The sequence below is a fragment of the Sciurus vulgaris genome (genome assembly GCF_902686455.1).
Source record: "Sciurus vulgaris genome assembly, chromosome: 7".
Lineage (NCBI taxonomy): Eukaryota > Metazoa > Chordata > Mammalia > Rodentia > Sciuridae > Sciurus > Sciurus vulgaris.
This window is the reverse complement of record NC_136467.1, coordinates 128096760-128118074: the sequence shown is the minus strand read 5'-3', so window position 1 is coordinate 128118074 and position 21315 is coordinate 128096760. Positions and strand designations below refer to the sequence as shown.

Sequence of the window (21315 nt, the reverse complement as noted above, 5' to 3'; positions counted from 1 at the left end):
GAAGTAGAAATATGCCTAATTTATAAAGGATGGAAAAGGACTGGGGTTATAGCTCAGTGGTAGAGCATTTGTCTAGCATGTGAGGACCTGGGTTCAATCCTCAGCACCGTATAAAAATAAATAAATAAAATAAAGGTATTGTGTAAGAAAAAATTTTTAAAAGGGTGTATTTGTTTTTGAAGCTTTTTTGCAAAGAAGGTAACATAGAAATACAACACTCTTTTTTTTTTTTTTTTCTAAATGTTACTTTTACTCACACTCTGCAAAACATTGTTTATATATTTTGGTGTTTTGCCCATGGGAAAAAATCCTTTGAATATTGTCATCATCCTCATCATTTTCATCATCATCAGGGCTAACACATGTTGCATAGCTACTATGTATCAGAGGTTCTTTTTAGTATTTTCTTTGTGGCTTCACATTTAGGTCTTCAAACAAGTATAGGTGGGTTCTATGATTTCTCAATCTTCAGATGCAAATCTAAGGAGAGAACCAGATAGGACTGAAATAATTAAATATGTTTCCTAAGATGACACAGCATAAAGGTGGCTGAAGTATATTCAAATTCAAAAATTAAAAGATAAATTAAAAAAGAGAAATGGAAAAGGGAAGAAAAAGAAGGAGTAAAGAACAGAAACTGCACAAAGCAGAATGATAAGAGAGATGAGGAAGAGAAGGAGGAATATGGGAGAAAGAAGAACTGAGATTCAAAGACAGAAATAAAAAAGGAAACAGAGAGATGGAAAGATAATATGCCACGAACAGTACTGTAAAAACGTACAAAATTATCCAATATATGTGATAAATGTGCACTCTTTAAGATCAATGATGCAGCATGTCTAATATTTAGCAAAGTGATTTTCACTAGCAAGTGCTTAGATACTTTTGCATAATGTTTATAGTGAAGTTAACAAAATTGAAGAAAATGTAAAAGAAAGAAAGAGAAACAGAATGAATGGTAGATATAAGAATATTAAAACACTTCACTAAATCTTGTAATTTTTCCCAAAATACACCAGGTAAAAATCTCATCTTTGAACAGAAAGGAATCAAACAAGCCATCCTGCCCTTTTTCCTGTCTCTGTACTGGGATCATCCTGGGCTTTTGAATAATTACTTTTGAGCCATCCCACAAGGAGGCAATTGCCCCAGAAGCTATGATCACAATTTGCAATGACAGCCACAGTGATTTCATCCTCCTGGGTTTCTCTGACCAACCTTATTTGGAGAAGGTACTTTTTTGGATCATTTTGGTCTTTTATTGTTTGACACTTGCAGGAAATATGGTCATAGTTCTTGTCTCCATGAAGGACCCAAAGCTCCAAATCCCCATGTATTTCTTTCTTTCCAACCTTTCCTTGCTAGATCTCTGTTTTACGAGCAGTTGTGTGCCACAGATGTTGGTTAATTTCTGGGGTCCGCAGAAGACTATTAGCTATATTGGCTGTGCCATTCAACTCTATGTCTTCCTGTGGCTTGGAGCCACTGAGTGTGTCCTTCTTGTTGTCATGGCCATAGACCGCTATGTAGCAGTGTGTCATCCACTGCACTATACCACTGCCATGCATCCCAGAGTTTGTCTGCAGCTGGCTACTCTTGCTTGGGGAACTGGTCTGGTTCAGTCTTTGATCCAATCCCCTGCCACCCTCCAGTTACCCTTCTGCTCCAGGATAGTAAATGACATTGTGTGTGAAGTCCCAGCCCTCATTCAACTCTCCAATACAGACACTACCTACAATGAAACCCAGATGTCTATATCTAGCATTTTTCTCCTGGTGGTGCCCTTGATCATTATCCTTTCCTCTTATGGTGCTATCGTGCATGCAGTGCTGAGGATAAAGTCGAATGCAGGGCAGAAGAAAGCATTTGGCACCTGTACGTCTCACCTTCTTGTGGTCTCCCTCTTCTATGGTACTGTCACAGGTGTCTATCTTCAACCCAAAAGTCCCTATGCTCATGAACGGGCCAAGTTTCTCACCCTCTTCTACACTGTAGTAACCCCAACTCTTAACCCCCTCATCTACACTCTGAGGAACAAGGAGGTAAAAGGGGCACTAATAAGATTAGGGAGGAGGACCTGGGATTCCCAGAATAACTAAGAAGATTGATATTTATTTGCTTGTTGCTTAACATGAAAAAAGAGAGCAACCTCATCACAAAAGCTGGAGATAAATGCAGAACCTAGGGAAGAACTGTATTTTGTGATTTTAGTTTCATTCATCAGTCATTGATTAGGCCCTTAATTTCTTCATGATAGTGATTTAGGCACAGGACAGTATGGAAGTTAATACATTTAATAGTCATTTTCTTAAAAAGTATAAAATACAGTTGAACTGAGGGGAGGGGTACAAAAGAAACATGACACTTGCAAAAGAAAATACCAAGTAATATATTTCACGCTTTTACATTTATTTCACTTTTTCATTCTATCTTTCTCTAAGTTCAACAAGTGCTTTCATCTAAATGTCTAGTCCCAACAAAGTTTCTAAGGTTTTGAGACACAGACTTTAAAAAAAAATCATATTTACTTCTATAATTTAATCAAATGTATCTTTTTTCTGAATTGCTTCTGTTTCCCTGCCTCAATATGACCATCACTGCTGTGTAAGGCACCTAGCTCTACCCCATGAAAAGTGTAACCAACCACACTTCCTGTTCCCTGGTGTCATTACTTTAAGATTCTATGCCCACCTTTCTAAATTTTTGGATTGATATTCTGGGACCCCAATTACAGGCACTTGGCTTTGTTTGGTTGTTTTTTTCCCTTCATTCTGTGTCCCTATTTTAATAAAATGTCTCATTTTCTCAAATTCAATTCTTATTCATTTACTTTATAGGTATTTATTGATTTCCTATTATGTACCTATTATGCATCAGATATGAGATTATATAATGGCAGATACTGCATACAAAACTCATCAACATCATGGAGCTTATGCGCAAATGAAAGACACAGATATTAATCAAAATAATTTTCATTTAGTAGAGAGAGAATTGTTCCTTATCAGCTGCCCTAGGCCGGTTACTATGCTTCCTGCTTTTTGACTTTTAAATATTATCTAACAAAGATTTACTTATTGCTGCTTTTCAGTCATTGCTTTTAAGTGCCTAGTACTTTAGTTGGTTTAACTAAAATCATGACTCAGATTTGTTGACTATCCTGCATGGATTTTCTAATCTACTATGTTCATTCTTCAGTCGGCCCCTGTACACTGGTACCTGCCACATGTTTAGGTGGAACTAAGATCAGGCACTATTCCCACTCATGTTCAAAAAGAACTGTACCACATATTTCCGATTGAATATTTCACATTAAATTTTTTAAAGTTGAATTTTTATTTGTAAACCAAATGTAATGTAATCACTGAGGATGAGTCATGATTTTTCACAGCCTACGAAACACCAATACACAAGTATTTTGTTATCTTTCAGTTCAATTGCAAGAAATATAGGGAGTAGTTGAGAAGAAAACTAGAACAGAAGACAATTCAAGCAATTTTACTCCAAGATTGTGGCACTGGAGTAACTCTGCAGGAAGACCAAGTTCATGAGGTCAGCATTATATGTGTACTTGAGGGTGAAAGGTGGCAACTATCTTGGAAATGGAAGAAAAGGATGTGGCATGTTCAAAAGTTCACCTTACTTTTGATGTACTTCAGAATAATATCTAGAGCTTTTGGTATTGAAGGAAACTGGGTTGTTTAATGGCAAATTTTAAATGCCTATTTAGACAAAGTGACTCCTATAAATCACAGCAGTAAGAAGAGAAGGAACAAAGGTGCTCAAACTTGAGAATCCATAAGATTCACACAGTGCATTTGTTAAAATTAAGATTTTTTTCAGAATTTCTGATTTAGAGAATCAGAACACACTTGCCTTAAAATGGCATTTTAATTAGCACTCAGTGATTCTGATACAGTCTGTCTGGGGTCATCGTGTAGGAAATACCTATAGAGTTACTGAGTTAAAATGGCATGGGCTTTGAATGAGTCAATATAGTTTGAAAAGAAGACTGAAGGGAATAATGGTCTAGAAATGAAATAAAGACAGTAACTCATTTATCATAATTTGAGGTATTGAGGGTAGAATTACCTTCTCACAAAGAGGTTTTGAATGAATTGGTATCATTTGGGAAGAGTCTAATTGCAGTGAATGCCAGGCAGTGTAGAAAATTTAAGGTAAGTATTTTGAGAATATGAGTTTATTAATTATGCAAATGGTTCCTTGGAAGGTTTGAGGAAAGAAAGAGACAGGTGTGGAGACAAGGAGGAGATTTCATTGTGAGAACGGAATATAAATATAAGTGACTCAGACCTGCCTGTTTATAATTTTGGAGGTGACTGAGAAAAACAGTGATAAGAGGCATTGTGGTCTTAGCTATGCACATGTTCGTCAACATTCATTTCATTTGAATCACAAGTATTATGGAATGTAAACGAATAGGCAAACACATTTTTATATATTGATGAACAAATCAGAAAGTTCTCTTCCTTCATAGACATTCTAGAAAATGGTGAATATTTCCTTAGATGAGTGGCTAATTCAGAATCACTTGCAATGTTACTTAAATTACCATTCCAAAAATCAGATGCTCTAAATCAGAAATTTTGGAGAATCTTAACAAATACATTATTGACCCTTATATATTATCAACATATGACACAAGGACATAATGATTCCTTAGATCCTTATGGATGGCTGTATTATGGCTTCGGATAGTTTCTTAGAAATTTCTAGAATGGGTAATGGTAAGCCCAAGGAGTATAGCATCATTTTCTAGCTCATGTTGTACATGGTTAGTTCTGATTATTAGCTAGCTTTAATCCACCTGAGGTCCTTAACACAGACGATATATTTCCCATAGGGCAGAGTATTTGTGCTTTTATGATATTTAATGAGAAAGACTGGTCAGCTGCAATTAAGTCTCAAAGTCTGTCCTGGGCATCTAATCATCACCAGTCTCCAAATCAATCACGAGTGTCACGTGCATGTGTGAGTGTGTGTGTGTTTGCATGTCTGATTTTTCTTTTTTTTGGATATTGCTATCTAAATGCAAATATATGTGAAAGAAGTATCATTTTTAAATGTGACTTATGAAAATTATAAGACTGTTTTTCACATGGAGAGTAGGGAAACCAGTAAGTGCAGTATTTGAAACAAATAAGAGGAATAAAATCTCTACTCATGAGGGATACATTTAAAAGCATGTAATTCACAGCTTTTCAAAAATTGGGTTTAAATTTGTTTAAATTTGGATCCCTTTCTTCCTTACCAAGGTGCTATATATTCCAGCAACCATATACTTATTCCACTTATATGCTCAGTGCACCAATATATTTTCCAAGGGCCTCAATCCTGTATTTGTTATCTTACTTATACTTCAAAGTCACAGATCAATTGTCAAATAAAATACAAAATAGGGCCAGGGATGTGGCTCAGTGGTTGAGTTCAATCCCCAGTACCAAAAAAACAAAAACAAAAACAGAAAAAAAACTATTAGAATTTCCCTCTTATTTCTCATTCTTATAAAACTAACCATGCCTTCCTTAATGAATTTTATTATTTAGTCAGTATGTTGCCTGGATAATTTATCAAAATCACAGCAGGTTTATAAGTCGCTAGCATTTGAAGATAAGGATATCTTATTCACCATTGTGCAGTCAGTGGCCAAATGTCTTAACTTACTGTAAGGAAACTGTAAAATTCTTAAGGAATCGAAGGTGACATCACTGAGGAGGAATTATGAGTGAAGAATTTGCGTTTCCCAGAAATCTATATTCAGATCAGGGAAGAAGATATAAATTTAAGACTATTTCTAAGTTTTAAAATAATTTTACTATAATGGTTCCTCAATAAAGAATGGTGCCAGGAGAGTTAGAGCAGAAATAGATGCAGAAATCCTATAGATTTTAATGCTAAAGACACTGAGAAGGAAAGGTCTATATGAAATCAAGATACAAAGTCAATATTTAACTGTATTAAGTTTTATCCTGTATTAAGATCAGAGGCTTAACTTTTAATATAATGACTAAGAGACATGATGTTCCTTTGAGGTATAAGTGTGGATAATTTTTGGATATTAAGTGTATCATACAGTCAGTTTTGATACATGTATATCACCACAGAACATTTCCAAAATTTTCACTTTGCTTCTTCCCATGTCTCATAAAAAAATCTTTGAGATTTATATTATCATAAACTACTGTTTTTTCTTTCTATCCTAGAATAAGTTATAAATAAAATCATACATCATGTTTTCTCTTTGATTTTATATTTAATATACTATTTTGTGATTCATTCAATGTTTTTTTAATCTACTTTTTTAAAATTTACAATACATAAGGTATGTGTGAAGGGGTGCGGAGCTTTCATGCCCTTTCAGGACATACTACCTTTCAGGAGCCTCCACATGTTCTGCTATTCAAAAACTCCTGAGATTCATTCACATAGATATATGTATCAAATCATTCTTTGAATTGCTGAATAATATAGTAGTACATAAATATATTTCATATAGTAGTACATAACTATATTTATACTTATAAATATATTTATACTTATTATAAATATATTTATGTACTACTGTACATAGGCATAAGTTATTTTGCCTATTGATACACATCTAAGTTTGCATTAGTCAGCTACTACTGTGACAAAATACCTAATAAAATCTGCTTAATGGGAGAAAAGATTTATTTTGCCTCATGATTTATCATCAGTTGATTCCATCATTTAAGACTGAGTTTAGGACTGTGCAAGGCAAAATATCATGGTGGGAAGCACATGATGAAGCAAAGGGCTCACTTCATGGTGGCCGGAAAGCAAAAGAGAGAGAGGGGATTGTTGGGGGCTATGCTGTGTGGACTGTGCCGGGATGACGCCTGGCAGCCAGCCAGAGACTGCTTTGATCACATCTGCGGTGGGGAGGTTGATTAACATAAGCACACCCAGGTGATTTGTCATTGGCCTTATCCAATTAAGTCCACGCATACAAGCGAGCACAGGTGTTCCCGAGTGCTCTTGATCTTGCCTGCTTGTTTTGACCTTTACCATGATTGGGCAGCTAGCTCCTTTCCTAATCTTTGCATAATTGGCATCAGCCCTACCCTTCACCTCCTGGAGGGGATATAAGCCAGCTCTCCTCCATTACTGGGGTTCAAGGTTCGAGGTCCCAGGTTTGAGATTCCAATTCTCGGGTTTCCTGATTCATCAATAAACTGTTCCGAATTCAAGAGCCTCGCTACTCTTTTGTCCCCCGCGCCAAATTGACTATGCTGGAGGGCGTCAGGGGATAGCCCCATTGACTTACTTCCTCCAATTAGGCCCTGCCTCCAAAAGCTTTCACCACCTCCCAGTAGTTTGTTAAGCTATAAATCTATAAATGAGGTTAGAGTCATCATGGTCTAAACATTCTGACCACTTCTGACCAGTACTGCATTGGGGACAAAGCCTTCAACATGTGAGTATTGGGTTTGCTTAAGATCCAAACCACAGCATTGTTGTTCTGTGATTTCCTTGTTGTTGTGTTTTCTGTATAGGGGTGTTCTTAAGATTATATGCCTTCTCTTGATCCCACAAGTCAGGTGCTAACAGCCTCTTGTTTTCCTAAAACCGTACCCTGAAATGTTCAAGTTTGTGTGCTTTGTTCTAATGCTGCAGAGTTGAGCCAGCTGTGTGTGAGAAACATTTGCACTCACCTGCTATGGTGATGCACTTAGTGAGCCAGGCTGGGGTTGTGGACGGTAAGTCTCATGGAGTCTTTGGGGTTCCTAGGAGTCATGTGAAGAGGGATCATTCACAGGTAAGAAGTCCCAAGTACTTAGTGGATGGAATTCCTGATGTAGTTCATGGAGCTGTAAATAGCATGTGCTGCCTTCTTCCCTTCTCCATGACTCTTCCAACCACTTGATTTTGCCTATCACCTCAGTATTCTGGGTGGTGCAAGAGAGATGTGAACCTCCAGGGTAGCATTCCACACTGCTGAGGTGGAATGCTCCAAATTTTCCCCATGGAAGAAATTGTTCCTAATAAGAGTCTCTCTTACAATGAGATTTGCCAACTTTGGGAGTAAATGATGTGGGTAAAGTGAAACAGTTCTTCTAACTTTCTTAAGTAAGTCAATTCTCTCTCTCTTTTTTTTTTTTTTTTTTTCTCCACTGGTATGTTGGAACTTCTTACTGGGTTCTGAGATTCTCACAAAGGTAGATTTTTGTCAAAAAGATACTTGTGTGTATGTGTGTTGTTGACATCATGCTGATGTCACCCCTTTAGTATCTTTTGAAATGCTACCATTACAATCTTTTTTCATAGTTAAGTGGGGAGATAATCTGAGAATCTTCACTTAAGGCTTCCCTCTACAACACTTCCACCCACCTTTTGTGGCCTGCACCCACATCCCCCCAGTGGTACTCATGACCAACCCAAGGCCTCTGGTGTGCTTTGGTATTTGGATCTTTTCTTACCACGTAGTCCATGAGCATTTTCCATTCTCAAAAACCTCCTCAGGTTCTCATCACTTATTTCAAAGCTCAATCCTGCATGAAAAACTTCCACGGCTATTCAAACTCTTTATACGACTAACCTAGACACAACCAAAGCATTCATGGGCAGAAAGAAATAAGCTAAAGTATCATGTTGTTTTTCTATGGTTTTGATATTATAATTAAAACTGCAATGACCATTTTTTGTAGACAAATATTTTTATTTCTCTGGGACAAATACCTTAGGAGTAGAATTTTTGGGTCATAGGATATACCTATGTATAACTGCTTTGAAAACTGAAAAAGAAAAAGGTTTCCCTGGGTGGCTGTGCTATTTTATAATTGTACCAGCAATATAAACAAGGTTGGATCATTTCATATCCTCTCCAAAATTTGATATTGTCAGACTTTCTTATTTTAATCATTCCGATGTCTCTGTACTGCCATCTCTTTGTGGTTTTACCATTGTATTTCCCGATGACTAATTGTGTCCAGTACTGTTCAGTGTTCTTACTTGTCATTTGCATATTTTCTTTAGTGAGGTATTTATTTGTGTCATTTGCTATTTTAAAAATTGAATTGTTTATATTTTTATTTTTGAGTTGTGAATGTAAACCTTTGGGCATATGTAGGTGCTCTGAGTATTTTCTCACATTCCATGGCTTTTCTTTTTACTGTCTTGATGATTTTTGAGAAGTTTTAAATTATGGCAAAATTCAATATATTATTAGTATTTTACATTTAATATTTATTATAAATTTTATATTAAATAAAAAATTTAATATTTAAATATAAATTTAATATTTAATATTAATTTTTAGTATAAATATTATAAATATTTATTATAAATTAATTATTTATTATAAAGGATGCATAGGAACATCCGGATAGGAGAGATGTATAGGGCCAGGTATTTGAGGGGAGGTTGTTGTGGGGATTCCATTCCTTCTCTGAGCACATCATCCTTTCAGCACAATGAAGCATTCAAGCACCAGGAAGTTCATTAAATTCCTTGTTGAAGAGTTTTTACAGAACTTTATCTCCAGTCCTCACCCCTTTCCCAGAGGTCAATAAGTAAGATTGAAAATTCTAATCATTTGTATTTCTGGTTATCACACCTTTGCTTAAGCTGTCTAGGGGCCTCAGGGAAGTCACCATTACCATAATTCAAGTGTGGTCAAAAGAAATTCCTTGTGAATAACAAAAGACAATCCTATTATTCAGTAAACTCCTAGAGCTTTGTAATCTGTCTCCCAAGACCTGGGTACAAAGACCAGATATAAAACTTGTAGACTATAGGCTATGCCCTGGTCTTTTATAATGAAAAGGTCATAACAATTAAAAGACACTGGTATAGCCAGTGTGGTTGTTTATAATCCCAGCTACTTGGGAGGCCAAGGTTGGAGGATTGAAATTTCAAGATCATCCTGGGCAACTATGTGAGACCATATCTCAAAATATTTGCTTTAAAGGGGTTGGGATAAAGCTTCATGGCAAAGTGCTTGCCTAATATATTCAAGACCCTAAGTTCAATCCCCAGTACCTCAAAAAAGAACAAAAATAAGTTACTGGTGCATTACTAGAGTCCCCATTCAGTCATTATCAATTTGTCCAAGTCCACCATCCTATTGTATGAAAATAGCTACCAGCCAAGCTACCAGGGTTACAGGTATTCATTTGAAGAGTCAACCTATGGTTTGACCTTTTCAAGCATCTGATAAAATTGAGCTAGGAGACAATTTCATCTCCTGCTTTGAGACTTTTTCTAGGCATTAATGTAATATTGTATTCCCTCGTCATGGAACCCGTTTGTTCATTGCTATACTCTCAACTACTGTCCCATCTTTTCTTCATTTACACCAAAGTTCTCCACTTTTGAAGGGAACATTTAGTCAGTAACTGTGCTGCTCCCAACGGTAGATAGTAAAACTAGTCCACCAAGTGTTTCCCCCTGCATCCGCTCCTATTTAGATAAGGTAAGTTTACATAGGCACAGAACTATTGGGCTATTCTGACTAGTAGGCAGTACAGCCACATTTCCTCATAACCCCAATTATGCCAGATAGGGTGAAAGCAGACTCTGCCCAATGAGAACCTTAGGAATTCAAATACAAAGGTTTAAAAATATAGTTACAGATTCTTATTTGGGAATCATCCTCTTTCTAGTACTTATAATCATGGTCCTGCAAATACTCCATCCTTTAGGGGGGGGAAAGTAATCTAGGGAAGAAAGAAAGGGGGAAAAAGTATTTCCACATACAATACCCCACACCATTGATAAGAGTCACCATACTGTTTTCACAGAAAAGCAGGGAGCTGAAAGTCCAAACCATGATTCTTATGTTCCAACAAAAGAGAATTTAAAGTCAGACACCAAAAGTCATGCAAGAGAACTTTACTATAAGTGAAAATGAGGTGAAAGTAAAAGTAAAATGAGGCTTCAGCAGAGAGCACTCTCACAAGAGAGAGTGGGCTGTCTCCGAGCAGAAAACAAAGGAGACAATGCTGTTTCCAAGTTTATTACTGTTTGATGTCTACCAAGAGAACTGGGGACCACCTTCTGTACTCTTTGCCAATCAGGTGTTCAACTCTTCCTGCATGTCAGGTAGTGAAGTTTTTGACCTTCACTGGTCCTCTGGAACTGTCATGGTGGCCATCCTATTTAGAGGGGCTTCATCTACAAGTCAATCCCATGTTAATGTGGGTGCTGGGTCAATAGCTAGTCAGAAGTTACCTTAGTGTGCCTGCACTGTGAAAGGAATCTTCCTTCCCAGACAATTGGATACACTTATAGCATAATTCCTAGCTTTTCGTCAACATCAATGGACCCTGTCAAGCGTAAGTCCCATTAATTCTTTTCCTTTAATATTATTTCCAACTAGCTCCCTTGCTTCTGTTTATTTTCTACAAATTAACTACCACCCTTTGCTTTCTCATCTACTTTGGAAGTAGTTTAAAGAATTCCCTAGAGTAATTAAAAGAATACTTGTGACCTTGCCTGCATTTCACTGCTCATTGCTAGCTATGACCTAACACCATCATTATTCTACACCCTTTCTCCAAATCTTAAAAAGAAAGAAAAAATAAGTCAGCCTTTCATGCTTAGACAACAAATGTTTCAATTGTCCTTTCTAATTTTCTATCAAACTGTTATTCTAAGGAAGTTATCTCTGTGCCCATTGATGGATATTATGAGCTATAAAGCATATTTCTTGGTCTGAATAAATGATAATAGTCTGTTACAATTAGTACAATGTTTCTTTTGTTCCTGTCCTTTCCTAGCACTCTAAGCATTTACATCTACTATCAGTAAGCAAAGTCCAGTGAAGATTGTGTGTCCCTCTCAAGATCCATTTGCAGTCCTCCAGAGATAACCAGCATCAGCCTGATTCACAATCCATATTTAGTGCCTTCCCCTTGGGAATATGCCAAATAGTTATCTGTGGTCTCTTTTCTTGGCAAATAGAACAGCTTTTATCTGTCTTTTGTGCTTTGGATGGTGCCAGAGAAATATATCTTAATTCAGTCTATCTCTGCATTATTGTAGTGCACCCAATTCATGGACCCTGGTGGCTACTTACAGCGAGCATACCGGGATAACCACTCTTTGATTCCATTCACCTTCTTAATCTAGAAAATGGTTCTTTGTGATGGGCATTGATATGTCCTACTTTGTCCTCAAATTCCCATGATTACTGTCAGAGAACTAGGCCCCATAGAGATATCTCTTTAAAAGGCTGATTTTCCATTGCCTTTTTGTCTTTCCATATATCCAAGCTATAGGCCACTGCCTATAAATCAGGAAAAATCCAAATACAGGAGCATTTACCATTGTTCAGTTCTTCCATCACTTCTAGAAAAATAGCATTCAGTTCACCCCCATTGAGCCAATTTATTCTTATCTTCTTTAGAGTTTTTCCATTCACTGGTCTTAATGTTATGGCTTTCCAAATAGGATACTGTTTATCTTGAAACTGCCATGCTAACTACTTTGAACAACCAAGCAGTAATGTGTTTGTCAGTCAAAAGTTGTTCCTAGGCCACTGTACAAGTGGAAATAAGTTCTGATAGCACCTGAGGTGATTCTAAAATCAGTCATAGAGGAAAAGAAGTTCCCAGCTCACAGATATAGCATAAACCTCCTTGCATTTCCCTGATAGTGTGCTCCTATATACATCATTCCCATGTTATTACAGTGCTCTTCCAGACATTGCCTTTCCCAATAGAGTGTTTGTCCAACATCACTAAAGAGTTCTTCAGGTTTTAAGATTGTTTAATACCCTTCAATCATAGGCGTAGTTTAATGTCCAATAGCAAGTTAGTGAATTGTCCCACAGATGCAAATTCTTTAGCATCCCAACGGTTGTTGCTAGGAGGTGCTCTCAAGTTTTTGTCACAGCACCAGTCCATGCTCCATTATGAATTTGTCAATACCTGCACTCCAACTTCTACTCTATGCTGTTGGAACTCAATCTTATGGTTTTCATTTATCAGGTCTAATTAATATTGCCTGAAAGGAAACACTAAGTAGGAGAAGCACTCACCAATCAGATAAAATGGCCACCCCCATAACACAATCAGATCAAAGATACACAACCACTTCACATGTACCACAGTCAGATCAATGATACACACCCATTTCAAATGTACCGATTGTTCTTCCAACTGTGATCTTAATACTACGTCAGGCTTGTATTGTTAACTGTGGCCTCCATTGTGTCTTCACCAACAGGATTGAGTTTTGTTAATATTATTCCCCAAACATAAAATCCATTCCCATAAGATATTCAGGTAAAGGAGACAACATCTTCACATAAAACCTATTTCAACTTTTCAACTTTAATCCAAGCCTCCATCTTAGTCTTACCAACTCTTATATTTCTGTATCTCCTGTTAGAATTTCATCAATGGTGAATGTACCATGGTGTATGGGTTTCATATGTCAAGATGTCACACAAACTTTTATTTTCCACCTTCTGATCATTTTATCCTACCATGTATAACAGGATTTGGGTCCCCGTTGAGGAGTAGAGTTAAGTGACTCTAGCTCTTATATGAGATTTTATCAACTTAATCTGCCTAATGATTACTCCAGAAAATTTGAGACCACATTTCTCATTGCAGCCTTTGCCTCTTGGATTTTTAAATTTCTCCAAACTGGAACAATCTAAACTTGTTTGGAACCCTTCAATGTTGGGGACTTGGAAGAACTCCCTTAGGGCCACTCGACCTTTCAGAGTGCTCTATTAAGGTTTTTGTTTTAGTCCCATCAATGTCCATTTTTAATTGACATAAAAATTAACATATTGATGGTATATTATGTGATGTTTTGACACATGTATATATTGTGTAATGTTCAAATCAGTACAAATATATCTGAATTCTCATACACTTGTCATTTCTTTATGGTTAAAAATTTTCAAAACCTTTCTTTTTCCTTTGAACCTTTTTTTATTTGTCCTAACTAGTTTTACATGACAGTAGAATGTACTTTGATACTTCATACATAGATGGAGTATAATTTCTCATTCTGTTTGTATATGATGTATAGTTATATATGTACAAAGGGTAATAATGTCTGATTCATTCTACTATCCTTCCTGTCCTCATGGCCCCTCCCCACCCTTCACTCCCCTGTACCTAATCTGAAGTAACTCTATTCTTCCCTAGCCCCCATCCCTCATTATGAATTAGCATTCACTTATCAGAGAAAATATTTGACCTTTAGTTTTGGGGGATTGGCATATTTTGCTTAGCATGATATTTTTCAACTCCACTCATTTACCAGCAAACACCATCATTTCATTCTTCTTTATAACTAAGTAATATTTCATTGTGTATATATATCACATTTTCTTTATCCATCCATCTGTTGAAGGGCCCTAAGTTGGTTCCATAGTTTCACTAATGTGAGTTAAGCTGCTGTAAACATTGATGTGGCTGCATCACTGTAATATGCTGATGTTAGGTCCTTTGGGTATAAACCAAGGAGTGGGGTAACTGGGCCAAATGGTGGTTATATTACAAGTTTTCTGAGGAATCTCCATAGTCCTTTCCATAATGTTTGCACCAATTTGCATTCCCACTAACAATGTAGGAGTGTTTCCTTTTCCTTACATCCTTTTTCCTTACATCCTCACCAACATTTATTGTTACTGGTATTCTTGATAATTGCCATTCTGACTGGGGTGAGATGAAATCTTAGAGTAGTTTTAAGTTGCATTTCTCTGATTGCTAAAGATGTTGAACATTTTTTCATATGTTTGTTGATTAATCATATTTACATTTTTTTAAATATATAATTTTAGATTATATAGAGGGAAATAAGAGGGAGTGGGGTATAAAAAATGGTGGAATGAGACAGACATCATTACCCCATGTACATGTATGATTACACAAATAGTATGAATCTACATCGTGCACAACCATAGAAATGAAAAGATATACCCCATTCGTGTACAATGAATCAAAATGCAGTCTGTAAAAAAAAAATTTTAAAAATATATAGTACATTATTATCTACCAAAGTACATTTTGCTGTTTTTTATTTTTACAGAATGCATTGTGATTCATTGTACACAAAAGGGGTACAACTTTTTGTTTTTTAATGACCATCTAATATTTCCACCCTGCCAGGAGAAGTTCTATGATTATCTTCTCTCTTTTGCCTCCTGGATTCATCCCTATCAATATTTGTTATACAAATTATTGTATAATAATTATTTAAACATTTCCATTTTCCTACCAAGAGTTCCTTGACTATCCTTTGAATCTTCCCATTCTCTTGTTAATTAATTTAATGTTTCTAATAGGATCTATAAGAACAAACCCATAAGGGAAAATGAGATGGCGAATTCAATAAGGATTCTCAGACCATTGCTCAATTTTGTAGCAGGAAGATTATATGGGGTTCCCATAACAAGGGGACCCCCTTAATCACAGCATTTGCCATAATTGACACATTCAATGGATGAATATCCCACTTATCATAATGCCACATGGCTTGCATGTGAAACATGCCAGCTGCTTTATCTAGAGTGAGTGTTCTACTTGTTATTTAAAGGAGGAAAGAGACAGACCACTTCATTGGGTAAACAGATCTTTCTCTATCTTTCTCTCTCTCTCTAACTTTTGTCTAGTTGCTCCCTGGAGAATAATTTGTGTTTAAATTATATGTACTCAGGGAATTGTTAAATAGTTTTAGCTATGGAAACTCTATCCACATGTTTCTACTGTATAATTTAAAACCAGGGAGTACCCCAAAATTAGCTAATTTAAAAAATCACATTAGTAAAGATTCTTCAGGAAGCTGATGATAGTTATCTACCAAATGAAACAATCCTTCACACTGTACCCCCCACATCTTGATAATTTGTTGGTGCTCCCTTCCCTATGTTTACTACCTTTTTGGTAATCAGAGGTCCTAAAGGTACTCTCCCTGTACCAGCATACTATCTCCTTTAGGGAGTGGCTTTGAAGTTAATTTTTGGAGTTCAGATTCAACAAAATCTAAGCATAGTCAAGCACCAAGTTCTGACCTAGCATTCATTTGGAATTTCATTTTTGCTGTTATGGATCACAATAACCAAGAGGTTATATATATATATATGTATATATATATACACACACACACACACACACACACACACACACACACATTTTTTTTTCCTTAATAGTTTGCATTTGCTTATACATCCAGCCTAACTACTCCCTGGGTCCATCTCTAAATTCCATTGGTAACTTTTACCTAGAGTAGCAAATCACAGCCCAGTTGCTTTTCCATACCATAAGTGTCCATGTGGCTACTCAGGAGTCAAAGCTTACTTTTTCCCTGCACTTTCCTTACTTCCCTTCCCAAATCACATGTTTCTGTGAGCCATGGATGCCCTAGCAAATCTAAATTCTGATAAAACAATTTTTCTATCTCATGCTCTTCCAACACTAAACATGTAGGTTCTTCTCATCAATAACAAATTCTCCAATTCTGCATATACCAGCTGAGTATCCTACATTTCAATTCATTTCTGACATTATCTATCTGGAGTTAGCATCACATACCACAAGACTCCGTTTCACAAGACCGTCCTTGTTTTAGATGCCAACTAAATGTCTAGGACTCCCACACTACTGCTTAATGGGCTCTAAGTTGAGAATTCCTATGTCCCCCATCCCTCCCCCTCCTCTCTCTCTGTATGTGTGTATATATATATATATGTAAATTTGTTGATGGACCTTCACATTCATTTATTTATATGTGGTGCTAAGGATTGAACCCAGTGCCTCACACATGCTAGGCAAGCACTCCACCACTGAGCCACAACCCCAGCACTCTCTCTCTCTCTCTCTCTCTTTATTTTCTACCAGTCTGTTTCTCTCCCTTACTGTTACTGTGGCAGTATCTCTATCTGCCTCTGATCTTAGCCTAATATGGAACTTTCCTATTACTTTGAGGAAATAAAGGAGCATAGAAGCATAAACCTGAAGCATTATCTTTTGGCACTTGCTCTATATTAGATTCTGCTTTCAGCCTGTTGTCTCTGCATATCAGTGAGAGTATTTTCCAGTCTCATAAAGTAAGAGAACAAAGAGGGCAGAATTGTGAGCCCCTTCTCATACTCTCCTCAAACACACCCAGCTTTCCCAAAGAGATTGAGCATCAGAGTTCATATGATATCTCACCAAAATGAGAAGTTCACAAAGCAAGCTGTGTCCCTCAGGATTTGGGATCCACCTCTATATTGAGGAGGAGCTCAGCTAACCTGCAGTATACCAGTTCCTGCCAGTGTGAAGATAGTTCTACATAGCATTCTGCCCTGCAGTTATCACTGTGAACATCAGAGTCCCAGAGAGACTATTAATGATTTAGGGAGGATTCGATGTGTTTATTGGTATTTAATACTTTGAAAGTGATACCACTAATTAGAACAAATAAAATTTAAAAAGAAAGTGATACCATATATTTAGTATATGTAGTATCTCAGGGTCCTTCAATTGTACAAAACATAAATCACTTCTGACCATTTTAAGAAAAATACATTGTTGGGAGATCCAAGATGGAAGACTAGAGGGAGGCCCATTCCTTGTCGCTCCATAACTCCAGTTTTAAGCAGAGGATAAGCTGTTTATCTGTGAGATGGTATTTTCTGCTCATCAATTCCCTGCTATTTACTCCATTTGTCCACTTCAATCACCCACAGTCTGCCAGCATATCAACTACTTTTTGAGTGCAGATTGCTCACTGACTGCCACCTACCATCCACCATTTGCCCATTTGCCTGCCTTTGCTTATCCATCACCTGCCTTTTACCTACCTATCACCACCGCCCGAGGTCCACCTGCTGATCATCCGCTGGTAGCTTGCAGATCACCTGCAGACTGCCAGTGGATGTCAGCTGCCTGCTGTTGCCTGAAAGTCCACAGTCACAATATCTGCAGGACTCCTCAGCCCTACTGACAGCATCCCACATGGGCTCAGCACCCATGCTCTGTGATGTAGCTCCCCATTTGCCAACACATTTGGAAGCCAGTGTGGCCATCTCGTATTATTCTCGAAGCAGAAGCAGCCATCTTTAGGTGGGGTCAATCCCATCCTGAGATACCTGCTGGAGACTGGAAGCTCATTGTCGGGTACCTCTCATGCATCAGGCTATTGAAGACTAGGAGATTTAAATAGTATATGACTGTTATAGTGTATATTTTTTTCTTCTTTTTGAAATATTTAAGTTTTAATTTTTTTTATTTTTCTTGCTCTCTATTTTCCTTTCGTTTACCTGTTTCCTCAAAGTCTCTTTCTCCCTTTTCTCACACTAACAACCAACTTCTTTTGATTACGCTTTCACTTGTCCTATGATCTAGAACTTCTATATTCTATTTTTTATCCCATTAACACTTATATCTTACACCCCTCCCCATCCTCTGTCTTCCATTAGAAACTGCAGACCTCATTGCAAACCTATTTGCTATACTGTAGATAATAATTGAACTCATCCTCTCTGTTTGTTATGACAATATTGTTAATGTCTTCATAAGGGCTATATGGTTTAGGGCTGCATATTGTCAGTGCTACTAATATTGATCTCCCCTTTAAAGAAGAGGTTTGGAAGCCTGAAGGGTCACTATAAGCCTATAGGAGGGAAACTGAAACACCCCAGATCTGCACTGCTAGAGGGAAAGCTAAATGAACAGCATGAAAAAACAAGGGATGAAAGTGTTCCAAACAAACCAAGATTCTATATTAATAGAATCCAGTGACAGCATGGTAGAAGAAATGTCAGAAAAGGAGTTCAGAAATACATAATTAAAATGATTCATGAAGCAAAGGATGAGATAAGACAGCAAATGCAGGCAATAAATTGTCACTCCAATAAGTTGAAAGAGCAACTGCAGGAAGCAAAAAATCATTTCAACAAAGAGATACAGATTCTGAAAACAAACAAACAAACAAAAAAAACCCAGAAATCCTTGAAATGAAGGAAACAATAAACCAAATAAAAAACTCAACGCAAAGCATCATCAATAGACTAGATCACTTAGAAGACGGAACCTCAGACAATGAAGACAAAATATTTAATCTTGAAAATAAAGTTGACAAAACAGAGAAGATGGTAAGAAATTACAAACAGAACATCCAAGAACTATAAGATGTCATGAAAAGACCAAATTTAAGAATTTTCAGGATTGAGGAAGGCAGAGATACAAACCAAAGGAATGAACAACCTATTCAAAGAAATAATATCAGAATATTTCCCAAACCTGAAAAATGAAATGGAAAATCAAATACAAGATGCTTACAGAACCCCAAATGCACAAAATTATAACAGATCCACACCAAGGCACATTATAATGAAAATGTCTCACATACAACATAAAAATAGGATTTTAAAGGCAGCGGGAGGAAAGCATCAGATTACATATAGGGGGAAAACAATATGGATATTAGCAGATTTCTCAACTCAGACCCTAAAAGCTAGAAGAACCTGGAAAAACATGTTTCAAGTTCTGAAAGAGCCTTGTAACAAGGTTACCAACCAAGAATTTTATAACCAGCAAAACTAACCTGAATTGAAGATGAAATAAAACCCTCCCATGATAAACAAAAGTTAAAAAAAAAATTACAAATAGAAAGCTAGCACTACAGAATATTCTCAGCAAAATATTCCCTGAGGAGAAAATGAAAAACAACAATGTAGGTCAGAAAAGGGAGGAACTACCTTAAAGGGGGAAAAAACAGTCAAAGGAGAAACCAAGTCAAGTTAGAAACCAAAACTAAGCCAAAATGATAAGGAATACAAATCATAGCACAATAATTACACTGAATGTTAATTGCATAAACTCATCAACCAAAAGACATAGACTCACAAATAGGATTAAAAGGAAAGGCCCAACAATATGCTGCCTTCAAGAGACTCATCTTATATAAAAGGACATTCAGAGGCTAAAGATGAAAGAATAGGAAAAAATATACCATGCACATTGACTCAGTAAATAAGTGGGGGTTTCCGTCCTTATAGTAGATAAAGTGGACTTCAAGTCAAAGTTAGTAAGAAGGGATAAAGAAGGACATTTCATACTGCTTAAGGGAACCATAAATCAGGAAGACAACGATCATAAATATTTATGCCCCAAATAACGTGCATTCATGTACATCAAACAAATTATTTTCAATTCCAGGAATCAAATAAACCACAACACAATAAATCTGGGTGACTTTAACACACCATTGTAACCACTGGATAGATCTTCCAAACAAAGACTAAACAAAGAAATTATAGAACTCAATAACATAATCAATAACTTAGACTCTACAGACATATATAGAATATTCCATTCATCAGTGAGCAAATACACTTCTCAGCAGCACATGGATCCTTCTCTAAAGTAGACCACATGTTATGCCACAAAGCAGCCCTTAGTAAATGCAAAAAAAAAAAAAAAAAAAAGAGATATCACTTGTATTCTATCAGATTATATAGAATGAAATTAGAAATCAATGCCAAAATAAAAAACAAAAACTACTCCAATACCTGGAGACTAAGTAATATGCTATTGAATGATATAATGATTACAGAAGACATCAGGGAGGAACTGAAACAATTCTTAGAGGTAAACAAGAACAATGATACAACATATCAAACTCTCTGGGATACTTTCAAAGCAGTAGTACTAAGAGGAAAATTCATTGCATGGAGCTCATACATTAAAAGAAAAAAAGTCAACAACTAAATAACCTAACATTACAGCTCAAAGCCCTAGAGAAAGAAGAACAGAATAACAGCAAAAGTAGTAGAAGACAAGAAATAATTATAATCAGAGTTAAAATCAATGAAATTGAAGCAAAAGAAACAATTCAAAAAATTGACAAAACAAAAAGTTGGTTTTTGAAAAAGTAAACAAAATAGATAAACCCTTAGCTACACTAACAAAGAGGAGAGAGAAAACTTAAATCACTAAAATTTGTGATGAAAAAGGAAATATGACAGACAATATTGAAATAAATAATTAGAACTACTTTGAAAATCTATACTCTAACAAAATAGAAAGTCTTGAAAACATCAACAAATTTCTAAAGACATATTATCCTCCCAAACTGAACCAGGAAGGCATACACAATCTAAACAGATCAACTGCAAGCAATGAAATAGAAGAAGTCATAAAAAGCCTACTAACCCAGAAGGCCCAGGAACAGACAGATTCTCAGCTGAGTTCTATAAGACCTCCTAAGAAAAACTTATACCAATACTCCTCAAAGTAATCCAGGAAATAGAAAAGGAGGGAACCCTTCCAAGTTCATTCTATGAAGCTAGTATCACTCTGATCCAAAACTGGATAAAGGCAC

The 21315-nt window shown here is 36.4% G+C and overlaps 1 protein-coding gene across 1 annotated transcript; it reads left to right on the top strand.

Annotated features, from left to right (window-relative positions):
- Positions 1-1157: 1157 nt before the first annotated feature.
- LOC306666665 (olfactory receptor 2H2-like) lies at positions 1158-2099 on the top strand (the record flags this gene model as incomplete). Its single annotated transcript, XM_079148889.1, has 1 exon — positions 1158-2099. The coding sequence occupies one exon, from the start codon at positions 1158-1160 to the stop codon at positions 2097-2099; it is 942 nt and encodes a 313-aa protein (XP_079005015.1).
- Positions 2100-21315: the final 19216 nt, after the last annotated feature.